This window comes from Protopterus annectens, chromosome 5.part0 (genome assembly GCF_019279795.1).
Source record: "Protopterus annectens isolate FY-2018-M chromosome 5.part0, PAN1.0, whole genome shotgun sequence".
Lineage (NCBI taxonomy): Eukaryota > Metazoa > Chordata > Ceratodontiformes > Protopteridae > Protopterus > Protopterus annectens.
The window spans coordinates 1,851,877,640-1,851,891,495 of record NC_056735.1 but is presented as its reverse complement, the minus strand read 5'-3'; the positions used below and the strand labels follow the sequence as shown (position 1 = coordinate 1,851,891,495).

The window sequence follows — 13,856 nt, the reverse complement described above, 5'->3', positions numbered from 1 at the left end:
TGGCTTTGTCTGCACTGAATGGAAGACAGTGACTGTTATCTCCATCCACAAGGGCAGCTCAGCAACAGACCCAGGTAGCTACAGACCCATAAGTTTAACCAGCCTCATCTGTAAGGCAATGGAACAAATCATCATGGACCTCATAAATAAAGATATAGGTGACCTCCAAACCCTGTATCCATCCCAGTCTGGTTTTGTCAAGGGCAGGTCATGCCTGCTAAACCTGGTGGACATCTTCGAAAACATGACCAGAGCCATAGACGAGGGCAAAGCCATGCACACAGCCTATCTTGACTTGGCCAAGGCCTTCAATACTATCCCACATTCAGGCATCATTGACAAACCAACCCAGTTGAATATCAACCCCTGTGTTGTCAGGTTGGTTTCAAACTAGCTCACGGATCAACAATACTCAGTCAAAGTGGGAGACTTTACCTCTACTAGCAGACCTGTCACCAGTGGGGTCCCAATAGGGTCAGTGCTGGGCCCCTTCTTGTTTGGCATATACTTCTCAGAAGTCCAGACCACAACGCAGGGGCTGTGGCTAACCAAGTTTGTGGATGACTGCAAATTAGGTGTTATCATTGAATCCCCTAGTGATGTCAGTGTACTTCAAAAGGGGCTTATACAGACCAATGAGTGACTGGTGCCAAAGCCATGCCATGAATAAGATAAAAAGATTTAGACTAAATGCTAAAAAAAATGCATCATCATTCCCTCCAGAAAAAAAAATGTCCCTGCTGGTTATAAAATAAACTGTAATACCCTAAGTACTGATTCAGTAGTGAGAGACCTGGGAGCACTAGTTGACTGTCACTTCAGCTTTGACCACTGTGTGTCTACTGTGGTGAGGAAGGCATTCTACATCACTCACCTGATTAGTAAAGGCATCGCCTCAAGAGGAAAAGAGGTTATAGCTCCTCCCATACTCATCCCTCATCAGACCTATTATTGAATATAATGCTCCCTTTGGTATGTACCATACCAGACACCCTCAGCAACTTGAGAGACTTCAGAGATTTCTAACTAAGAAAATTCAGGGTCTCCAGCACATGTGTTATATGGACAGACTGAAGTCTGTACCTTATAGACTACTCAGAGGCAACTTATGTCTGGTTTACAGGGCTAGCTATGACCCAAATCTAATGGAAATGCTGCATATCCGTAAGTCAAATGGGACTAGAGTCACCCGTTCCAGGGACCTCAATATAACCTGTGACATAAACAGGACCTGCTGGAGAGACAGTTACATCTCTCAGAGGTTGCCACTCTCCTGGATAGGCTTCCAGTCCATATCAAGCAGAGCACCTCCATGACCCTGTTTAAGCACAACCTGGATGAGTGGATGGGAAACCTTACATTTCTGCCGAGGATTGTCCCAGATTCTTACCTGGACATGGGTAGTCCTTGCTAGAAAAACATTGGGTATAGATTATATCTCTCATCTAGTATTATTTTGGGATTTAATGGCTATGTTTGTAAAGTCCCTTGGGTCAATAGCCTAGTAACATCCTATGAATCTATGAACCTATGAACAATGTGTTAAAATGCTGTCAGAGAGTCCAATGGTAGAAGTAAAGGAAATTATAATTTATAAAGAACATTTAAGTTTAAAAAAAAAAGTACATTTAAGTAATTCATTGGTGAGAGGGAAGTTATTTAATTTGTGCAATTTATGTTTCCTGCAAAGAAGTAATCAAAGCTACTGGCAGTAATTGTATATTTTGGGGTTCATGACTAAATCCTATTAAAAAAGTGAATTATAATGAAAAAGAGAAGTCAGGTTGTTTTTTTGTTTTTAATCTGGAGGCTTATTATGTTTGCTACATGTCTTGGATTCTGAAAACAAGAAAATATGATGAAGAAAGTTTAATAAGTAAATTGATGAATGAGAAATATAACATTTTGGCTGGTATGTAAAGAAAGCTTATGGAGAAAGACTGGATGAAAATGACTTTCATGAATAAATAAAAAATATTTAGACTTATAAAGTAGATATAGAGCAGACAGTGCAAGAAAGAAAAACATTGCATGAAAATATTTTAAAGAATTATTTGATTAACCCACAGTTAAAATTATCTGGTAATGTAAGAAAAGCAATTCAGGATAAATATAGCAACTTCAGAGAAGTGTGGGAGTGGTCAGAGTTTTTTTATGGAGGCCATTACTGTTTAAATTACCAGTAAGCAGGGGTGTAGTCAGAAAATTCTATTTTGTACTCACAGACTCTTTTTACTGCCTCTCAACAAAGCAGGCATTTACTCAATGGACACATCTTTCAAAATGTTGCCTCCCAGCAGTTATTAAATGTATACATAATTTTTCAGTGTTTCCTTCTAAGTCTATTAAAGATATTGTTCTTTCAGATTAACAATCCTCCATGTAAGCAAGTTATGTACCTATTGTTAAAAGTATTACTTTAGACAAAATAATAAAATAACAAGCGAACAAATAACAAAAAAAGATAGCCCATTCACTTTAACAGAAATAAAAGAGCGAATAAAAAAGTTAAAAAGTAATAAGCCACCAGGCTTAGATGGTATTATACCAGAACTATATAAAATATTAACGGATGATGCAGTTAAAATATTAGATAACATCTACAGAGAAATAAAAAGAACTGCTGAACTCCTCCCATCATGGAAATATTCCCTTATATCACCTATTTTAAAACAAGATAAGTATCCTACAAAGTGTTCATCATACAGACCCATTTCACTTTTAAATATAGACTACAAGAAGTTCATGTCAACTTTAGCTAACATAATTAATCTACTTATACCTAAACTAATTAACAATGATCAAACTGGGTTTATTTTAAATAGACAAGAACAGGATAATATAATAAGAATACATACATTAATAGACTGCAAATAAAAACAAAAAAATAACTTTCTGTCATTAGTTTCAGGTTGTATCTGTTTAAAACACTTATAATTCCTCTCCTGAGCTAATTGCATTAATTTTTAAATTATACAATAACTCTTGTACTTATGTTAAAATAGGTTATTTTCTTTCTTATTAATTTAAATTACAAAAAGACACAAAATAAGGCTGTCCATTATCACCTTTACTTCTTGCTTTAGCTATATAATCTATTACTAATAGTATTAGATCCAATAAGAACATTAATGGTATCAAAATAGAACAAGATTTCAAAGTAAAGATTCATCTCTTTGCTGATGATATTTTAATAACAATAGGAAATATAAAGAATTCATTAGAACATATAATTAGCTCTATGAGTCAGTTTGAAGAGATCTCAAACTTAAGATTTAATCATAATAAAACAAGTACATTATTAATTAATAAAAAAAGTTAAAAAAAAACATACAAAAAATATTCTAACTTCAATTGGAAAAACAATCAACTGAAATGATTAAGACGGACAGAGCTAAAATTTGAGACAAAATCGGGGACATCTCTGAAAATCAAAGACATCTGAGAGGTATGGTGCAGCATCCCTTATTTGCTGCACTGTTGTGTCAGTATTTAAAAAATGAATCAAAGTGTATCATGTGGGTATAGTACTCACAAAGGTGGCATTGAAGCATCAAAAGTGAGAGGGTTATGCTACTGAGCCCCTGACACTGTGGAAATAAGCTGATACTAATCCAGTGAATGAAGACTATCTACTTTCAGTAGTCAGTACTGCAAATCACACAATTATTTCCCACTGCTCATAATTCATTGATCAAAATCTATCTAGCTTTTTAGTTGTCAAGAAGTATAATTAATTGATTTTAAACTGCTTTTGCTGTCAATTAAAATGTTATATGGTTGGATGTGTTGTGGCTGTTAATATTTAAAAATATTTATAATGCTGATGTAATCTCACCAAAAGTTTGAATGTATTAGGCAGACAACTACAAAACCTTCCACACTTATTAGGTCCTTATTTAGGGAAGGGATTTGATGATTACAGTGTGAGGGACCTAGTACAATTCCATAACACACTAGGCTAATATATGTCATCTAGCAAAGGGCATATTGATTACAGGTGCAAGCATCCCAACTGCCATTGAAATCAGCACATTTCCAACAGCATGTAGGAAAGTAAGAGATTTCTGCCTATAACTATCCCGTTTTCATGAAGAGGGACTGTATTTACGGCAGATAGTTTCCCACTGTGCCTGATACTGATAAGGATAACAAATAGACCCTTGTTTCAGTCCCCAGCCACCCAAAAAAGGGTTTAATCTTCATAGATACAGTTAATGTCATGAAAAAGGCCTACAAATAAGATATTGAAGAATATTATTCCCCTAAAATGATGTACAATAAGGTCTCAAAATAAAGACAGCCTCAATGATTTAGATTTTCCTTTAACAGACTCTTTCCAGAGCATGATTAAGATGTATTGAAAGTCTCACATTCATAATATTCAGTCTATAAGAGAGGAGGCAGATTCTGCTTGAGTCGAACAGACTGTCCAACATTGTGCAAATAACATAAAGTAGCTTTATTTGTCGTTAATAGTTTGCCTATATATGTATAATGCATTTCTTGTTTTTGTTTTTTTTGTAGGAAATGCTTCCTTTCTGTGCCAAACTCTTCCTATTGATCCATTGTCCATTAATTCCTCCATTACACTGGCCATTAAGCAAATGGTACTAGGGAGAGCTGATTTAGAAGTGCCATCTTCCAGGCAACTGTAGTGGTGAGTGTTCTTCCACAAGCCCCAATCTCCTCCATGTGGCAACCGGACATATTCAGAAATCTTGCTGGGTCATCCCACTTATCTATGTGCTCTTCAGCTCATAGGTTCATAGGTTTCTACTAGTCTAATGACCACCAGGGTATTTATAAGCCTAGCCATGTGACCCAACCCAGTTTTGCCCCTGGGTTCCTTGGATGTTAGTAAAGAGGTACCTAAGGGTTATTTGAGGGGCATGTTAGTTGGGGATTAACTTACTTACTGTTGACCTCTGTCCATCAGAGACATCTGGGCGAGAATGGGGGGTGAATTTGTAATTTCCAGTCCAATGATCAAGGCTTCTTTTGAATAGGATCAGGGATGAGCTCTTATTCATGTAGATCGGGAGCTTATGGGAAATGCATTGGTCTCTTCAGTATGTGTTATTTATGCCACAGGCAAACTTCAGGTCTTTGGATCTACTCTTTCTGGTGCTCTTTGTTTTGTAGATGTGCAAGAGATCCATCATAGCTGGATCTGAGGATGCCTTATATGTTAGGCATAGATTGCCTCTCAGTAACCTGTAGGTGACTGAGTACAGAGATAGGATCATAAGGTGATCTGTGTAGAACAGCATATTTATACACTAGATTCTTCTGGTGAGGAACTATTTGAGGGCAATCCAACTGTTGCAGGTGCCTGGTTAGCTACATGCCAAAGTGTGCATTGTACTCAATGATGGGTCTGATAAGGGCTGAGTAAAGTGGTACTATAACTTCCTTGGATCCAGATGCCATACCATAGGTTATGAGTTGGGCAATACAGAATGATTTTCTTACTATCTTGTCTATGTGTTGGTCGAAGGCCTTTACTGTCTACATATTTTCCAGATCCCTAACTCAATGGTCAACTCTTAGGGCTGTCTTATTGATGGAGTAATTAGCTTAGGTGGATGCTTTTCCAAAAGGCAGTATAATGCATTTCTTCACATTAGTGGCATAGCTACAGTTTGTTCCACCCGGGGCTGTCTTTGAGTTTGCTACCCCTCCCCCCTCACACAATCATGGTCAAATGAGGCCCCCCCATACACAGCCCCCCCCGCAGCCATTTCAATGTCCCATTACTTGGCTATTTCTCCCCATTTACCATAAACACTGTAACGTGCATACTGCTTTATGCTTTATTTCTATAATGATTATTTGGATTTCATTTAAAACTTTTATTTTAAATTTTATAGCTCAAACACTGACAGACATCTGCTAAACAAGGCAATACAGTTCTACAATTTAGCATTAAATTTTCTCTCCCCTTGAAACTCACATTCATTGAAACAGTATTGAAACCCACATTCAAAGAAAATGCATCTGACCAGTGGCAGATAAGTTTGTCTTTGGGCTGTTTTCACATCATAGTCCCCTTGCACACATTTAGGACCATGCAAAAATACATGTGTTCTTTGATTCACCTTCCTGATTGTATTAAATTATATTCCTTGTATAATACAGCACACATGTTAGAGCATGTTTTAATTTTATTGTTTTGAACATTTTTTTCCAGTAAGCAATGAAACAAAATGTATGAACCAATAATGATAAAACTGTCCAATTCAAAATATTTCCATCATAAAAGTCTACTCAAACTTCTGCCATTACAATCCACCAATATCAGTAAATATGCACAATATCTGCAGAAGTAAAAGTCATCTGAATAATTCCACATTAAAGAGATCTGTAACTAATGAAGAGGTTGCTGCTAGTAAACAACTTTATATTTCATTGTTTCTTCTACAGATAACATGCATGTTGCCCTTGTAGAATAAATTGCCTATGTTACATTAAAAATGATAAGCTAGTAATATTGCAATAGGGAATGGCTGGCAAACTAACAGGTTCATAGTTACTATGTACCTCCTTCAAAGGAAGATATTCACAGGACTGCAACATCCACCCCCTTTAAAGTACAACACAGTACATTATCAGCAATCCATTTACATATTGTGGGAGTATCAAAAGCAAGTATACTACCTGTTGTGCTACTAACAATACAAACAGATTTGATGTAAGCAGCACTAAACTTCTCTCCCACTAAAGCTCTCAGCTCCTTGTAAAATCCACTTGACACTCAACTAAATCTCTCAATGTTGTAGCACAAGAAATTTGGAAAAAGCCAAAATTTACTAGGAGGACAAAGGCCAAAAACCAGGTACACATTTTAATCATTGCTTGCATAATCTTAGAAAGTTGCTAGAATGAAGTGTTTTGTGTTACCATGTGTTTCCTGAAAGATAGAAAGACTGAAACTTGAATGCCGATCATTATTTAGTGAATTCAGTTCTCACTGATTTGCCAGAAAACCACAAATTTTAAGAGGAACAGACCAAACATATGAGCATTCCAGACATTCTGTGAAAACCTGGACAGTTGAGAACTGGAATCACAAGTGGTGGTATAGGTAGACAATTCAGGCTCTTGTTCTTTATACCTAAGGTACAGGGTTTGTGCCTGAGTGACACTAACCACCAGGTATACCTACCTGGGGCATTTTACACACACAGGTTACAGTCAGGACTTTATCCTTCTATACCATTGAACCAGTTTACATATGAATGTATAATCTTGTTTTCTATGTATTGAAGAATGAATTTATAGGTTTTATGAATGAACATAAGGGCTATTGGCCATAAAGAAGCTTAATACTCTGCTTCCATGCTGGAATTTAATTGAGACGGACAGTTTATTCCATAGGAATGGGAGTTTTTTAGATATGAAGCTGTCATGTTTCACATAATAGTGATATCCATTTTAGGGAACACTATAAGCACTCAAGTCCCAAGCACTCAAAGATAAGTTTCTCAGTGCCAGGGACTTGAGTGTCTTGTAACACATGCCGGCAGCTTCTCATGATAGAAATCAAATAGGAGTTCAGCCAAGCAGCTGCCAAACACACGTGCACACATCCTAGATGGGAAAATGTTAGTGGGCAAGGTATGTCAGGAAGGGGAGAGGAGAGGGGAATTTTAGGTTTAGGGAGGGAAAAGAAGATTGTAGATTTAGCAAGCAACTGGGACTTTAGGTTTAGGAAGGGGAAGCATATATTAAGTTTAGGGAGTGATCAAGGACTTTAAGGTTAGGGAGAGGAAGGGGATTTTAGGTTTAGGGAGTGACTAGAGACTTTAGGGTTAGGTGTGGTGAAGGGAGTTTTAGGTTTATGGAGTGATCTTGACTTCAGGTTTCTGGTGGGGAAGGAGATTTTAGGGGAAGTTTAGGATTAAGAACTGGGTGGAAGTTTTTATGGTTAGGGTCAGGGTTCTGGTTGGGCTAGATAGCCTGATGAGATCAGGATTTGGAAGGGATGCTTAGTTAAGGGGGTTAGTGGGAGTTAGAGCATTTACTGAAACTTGAGAGTGGCAGTAAGAAAGTGTGTCTCGAGCAAATGGCCTGCAAGCACTTGCAGTAGACCCTCATTTTTAGTGGGGCCAAGTGTTTTCTTGTATTTAGGTCACCTGGAGGTATTGTAAAGGGTTTCAAATAGTAAAGGGTCTGTTAATGCTATGTATGTCAGGCGTACCCCCACCCCCATATAGAAAGTTGCTAGCCTTTTACTATAAAATAAATTTTGAAGCCCTTTGATTCTGTTTGTAAGGAATCTTTGTACCTTCTTCACTTGTACCAGATAGCATGTGTGTGGGTTACAGCAGAGACTGCAACATTCTATAATCAGTTTCATAAGAGGAGACAGTTACCTCCCTGAGACCAGCTGTCAACCACATTGAGGACAAGTGTGTGACTTCACCCGAGATATGGCTGGTGGGTGCTATATGTGCATCAGGTCTAAAAGGACACCAGGGCCTTTTACTGTTTTGTCAACATTTAGTTGTTGTTTCCCAGTAAAAAGTATATAAAGCGGGTAATGGTGAGTTTGCTAAATTCCAGAATGCTGAAATGAAATAAGGCAGTTTCTATTGCACCATAAGTGTGTAAGATAATGCGCCGTTTGAAAGGTAGTGATGTTCAAAGATTGAAATCATCTCCGTGTTTGGTGATCCAGGCATTACAGCAACTTTTGATGATGAGAAAATGATGCCAAAAAAGGAATGGTCCCCAGAAAGAGAGACTTTACTGATGACAGGAGGTGATGAGGATGGGAGTCCATATAACCTTTATCTTTCATGCACAATGTAACCAATCATGGACACACATTTTTATGTCTTTATTTACTTATAGGTCCCCAAATTTATGGATGACTCTGTCAAGGGATAAAGTGTTGAAAACCTTAACTAGATTGAGGTAGGCAGCATGGAAGAAAAACCTTTATTCAGGACAATGATTACTAAAAGAAATGTATGAGGTTAAGCATAGACAATTTTCATTAGTTAAAATTGCACTCAGTCAAATTCTAGGGAAGGATGCTTCCTTTGTCTGCTTGAATACATTCCTGCTTGTGATGCTGTTCAGTCTGTAATTACTGAGGTCTGTGGTGGGGCCCCCCTTGTGACTGGAGCTACAATAGCTTTATTCTATTATATAGATATATAACAGATATATAGATTTGAGGGGATATAGTCAGTTTTAGTACTCTATTAAAAATGTCTGCATGTAAGATGGCATATTCGGCTATTTTGATTTCACAAATCAGGCTAGCTGGAATATGATTTGGTCCCAAGTAAGGAGCTGATATTTTTGACCTTACTAAAAGCAGAGATGACTATTTTACAGATTTCAGATTGGAATGATGCACGGAGAAAGAGTGAATGGGGCTGTCATTTTGTGGTATGATATTTGAATGGTATATTGGCATTTTCATCAGAAAAATCACACCTTACATACACACAGACACACACACACACACACACACACACACACACACACACACACACACACACACACACACACACACACACACACACACACATAATACCTCGCATTATTGTGTTTAAAATATTTTTAGCCCAACTACATAATCCTCATTCATATGGGAAGGCTATTTTTCCATAAAATAGCAAATAAAAATATTAAAAAAATATGTGCAGTTTTCTAAGTTTTTATCTGAGAACATATAGGTCCACTTTACAAGCACAGTAAGTTATACGGGTATGTATCAAGGGTATGCTCCATGTAGAAATCATCGACTCAGACCCAGATACTGAAGGGACTCATCCTAAATATCCAAGATGTGTTATTGTTTGCATTTATCACATGGCACATTTTTATGTTTATATACATTTTTCTGTTTATATTCTGAACGTATACAATAAAGGCTTTGTCATTGTAGCATCAGTGCACTCTACTTTCGTGCTGTTGAAACTAGGATGCATTCTCCAATTAAAGTCAGACTCCTCTGCATGACTTCATAGAGGCATATCACAATGCAGTGGTAACATATTCCTTCTTCTACCAACAGATAGATGTGCACAAGACTTCTTGCGCTATGTTTACAAAGAACTGGACAACTCTAGCCAGCATGCACTGATTAAGCTGGCAAATACTTTATTCATTCAGACTGGGACCCATCTCTTGCCTCATTTTAAAGATGCTGCAGCCCTGTGGACCAATAGCAGCCTGCAGCTGGCTAACTTCAGTGACCATATCCAGACCGCATCTGTGATCAGTAATTGGCTCACTACCAATAATGCAGGTAAACTCAATAACCAGATGTGTAGGATTTTGTAATTAAAACATATTACTATCACAGAGCTGAAGAAATTAGCATGGTGAATAATACAAGCAAAGGCCTATAAATTTCAGTTTTAGTTTCAGGAAAGCCAGTAGTCTGACTGTCTATCAAATTCATCCTTTATGAAGTCAGTGAAAAATGTTGTCACGCATTTCTCCAATATACCTCTCAGGTCTCTGTATAAATACAGTTAAAGTGCAGAATGAAGTTTCTCCAAAGGATTTTCACCTAATCATCTCAGGTGGCTGCAGGGATGCAGTGGTTAGCATTGTCACCTCACAGCAAGAGTTTCTCCAGTTCAATTCATGGCTGGGATGCCTTCAGTGTGGAGTCTGCATCATGTCCTCCCTGCAGTCAAGTGGGTTTCCTTCGGGTGATCAGGTTTCCTCCCACATTCCAAAGACATGCAGTAGGTGGACTGGACACTCTAAATTGGCTGTAGGTGAGAGAGTGTGTGTGTGAGTGTGTGTGTGTGTGTGTGTGTGTGTGTGTGTGTGTGTGTGTGTGTGTGTGTGTGTGTGTGTGTGTGTGTGTATTGGACACTCTAAATTGGCTGTAGGTGAGTGTGTGTGTGTGTGTGTGTGTGTGTGTGTGTGTGTGTGTGTGTGTGTGTGTGTGTGTGTGTGCGTGCGTGCGTGCGTGTGTGTTACGAATGAACTACTGTGGCAGGGCTAGCCACCTGGTGGTGTAAACCTTGACTTGAGATGATTGTCACTGCTGAAGTGATACCCTGACCTCATGTACAAAATGGGAAAAGGGGTTGAAAATGTGTGTGTAAATATTTATATATATATAGGTCCACCACTTAGCATGACTGAAACTCAAAATTCTGAATTTTATTAGCCTGAGACCACAATACCTAATTTTCAAAATACTGTAAACTCATTTGACTGAATCTCATTATACTGAAAGCTTACAATCCTGAATTTCAAAATACCGAATTTTAAGCTATAGATGTGCTGTGTGTTTACCTTCACCTGTGACTTTTTTGTGATAAGAACACATTACTGTAACTTAAAGTGCCAACTGTCAGAATACCGATATTAGCGTAGAAAGTAGTGTTGTAGTGTTTCTAAATGCGGGTATGTCTCTTTACATTTTTATGGGAAGTATGTGAAGTAATATGGTGGATGTTTCATGTGCTCCCGGCAGTAGTGGCAGTGTGTGCACAGTACTGTAACTTAAGTAAAAGGTATGTGCCCTTTTTCCCACTGTAGTGCAAACCTGGAGTTAGTATAAATATATATATATATATATATATATATATATATATATATATATATATGTATATATACATACATATCTATTTATATATATATAGAGATATATATATATATATATATATATATATATATATATAGTTGGGGGCTGTGGGGGCACAGTTATATTATCCAGTTTCTGTTAAGAGGGTAAGTAAGTACTTTTTACATTTTGGAAAAAGTTAGTCGTTGGTGTTGTAAGTGTGCATGTCAATGGCTTAAAATTCAGTATTTTGAAATTCAGGATTTTTCCTTATTATTATTCTTGTTTACTCCCATATTGCATCTTGACACGTGTAGCACACACATATATCCACTGTCCCAGCCTCTGCTATTTTTTTTAATCCCAGGATCATTTACACAGTTTTTACCTTCATACTCACAACTGGGACAATGATTTGTTCAGTTATTGATTCACATAAGTGACAGTCATGTTCACTTACCGTGGAATTTGCTGTCATCACATTTCATCTTCCACACCTATTGGATTCCCTCCCTCCCTACCATCCATTGCCTTTATTTTTTAATTCATTATGCTCCGTTCTTTTCTTTGAAAATGTAATTTCCTTTCATTTGTCCCTTTATTATCTTATCTGCCACATGTATATAACTCAGAGGTATTGCTATGTATGATCATTTCTGGTACTATACTCTGCTCTAAACATATTTCCTTATTTATTTTTTTTCTGTTCACCCCTTCATTGTTTTGATACAAAATATTGTTTTTATTCCGTTCCTTTTCTTGTTTCACCTTTACTCATAAGTAGTTACAAGGCATGCAGTCCAGGAGATCATTAAGGAGCCATGTCCAAATTCCCCAAAGCACTATCTGCTTTAGTGAATTGCTCAAGTTCACACAGTAGGCAAAGAAGGCTGAGGGAATCAAACCCTGTTCTACATGAATGAGATCAATAACAGCCCACAGCCTTAGTCTTCTGCACTGCCAGAAACTCTGTAAACAAAAACAGTCTGTACGGCAATAAATGGAGTGAAGAAGATGCAGTAGTAGAATTCAGACTCAAGAATCCAATGCCAAAAGACAAAAAAACGACGTTTATTGCAAAGTTTTCAGGTCACAAACACCCTTCCTCAGTGCTACTATCATGAAAGTAAAAAATACAACATTTAAACAGGAGTTCTTAAAAAACACATGATTACAGCCAGCCTATCACAGAATAATAATAGTACCCCCCCACATATAACAATATACACTTTGTAACGATGCATATTTATATGTAAATTGGACAATTTTGATGGCAATGCCTGAGTTACAACAAATTTGCGGTGATAGACCACTTTTTGCTTACAGAAATCAAAATAATTTAAAGAGAAGGTTGTGCTACAAGGACTTTAAACAAACTGGCAGCATAAAAAATGTTTTTAGTAAACCAGGTACTACAGAATGCCTAAACTGCAGTTGTTGTATGGATATTTATACAGAGAATAACATTTTTAAACACCCCGCAACTAATAAAGAATATATTTTTGATTGTTCAGCAAATTGTAATACTACTAATGTTGTTTACTTAGCTACTCATACTTCATGTTCATCATTTTTGTGACAACCGTGCATGCTGCCTGCTCACCCTGACTAACACTAAGCTAACAAAAGAAATAAAACAATTGTGATCTGAACTCTGAGTATAAACTGCATGGCTATTTTAGAGTGCAAAACACTTTTAGAAATTACTGTACATAAGCTACAGGAATTTGATCTACTTCATACACTAACTGGCTTGTAGTGGTGTGGGTAGAGCTCCTCAGTGAGGCTCGGGCTGACACCTCGGTGGAAGGGGTAGCAATGTCCCAGCAGCTATCTCCTACCCAGGTTCAAGAAATCCGAGCAGTGTTGCAGGAGTTTGGGGGCATGTTCACTGGGAAACCAGGGAGCATGCACCTGGTGCAGCACCGAGTGGATACAGGACCCCAAAAGGCCTATCAGGCAGGCCCCTTATAGGGTGCCTGAGAGAATCAAACAGACTCTGAGGGAAGAGGTACAGGAGATGTTGGAACTAGGGGTGATTCAAGAGTCCAACAGTCCCTGGGCCTCACCAGTGGTGTTGGTGCCAGAGAAGGATGGCAGCAACATGTTCTGTGTGGATTACAGGAAATTAAATAGTCACACAGAGTCAGATACTTACTCCATGCCTGGGACAGATGAGGCCCTAGAGAAGCTGGGTGGGGCTAAGTATCTTACAACCATTGATCTTACCAAGGGTTACTGGCAGGTGCCCTTGACCCCTAGTGCTGAAGTCAGCCTTTGTGACTCCTTTTGGCTTGTATGAGTT

The 13,856-nt window shown here is 37.8% G+C and overlaps 1 protein-coding gene across 1 annotated transcript in view; it reads left to right on the top strand.

Moving 5' to 3' along the window:
- Nucleotides 1–13,856, top strand: part of SERPINE3 (serpin family E member 3) — a 144,731-nt gene that overhangs the window by 17,855 nt on the left and 113,020 nt on the right. Inside the window, exon 2 of the mRNA XM_044072044.1 lies at nt 10,037–10,291. Within this exon, the coding sequence (XP_043927979.1) occupies nt 10,037–10,291 (255 nt within the window). The remainder of the gene's footprint in view (nt 1–10,036; nt 10,292–13,856) is intronic.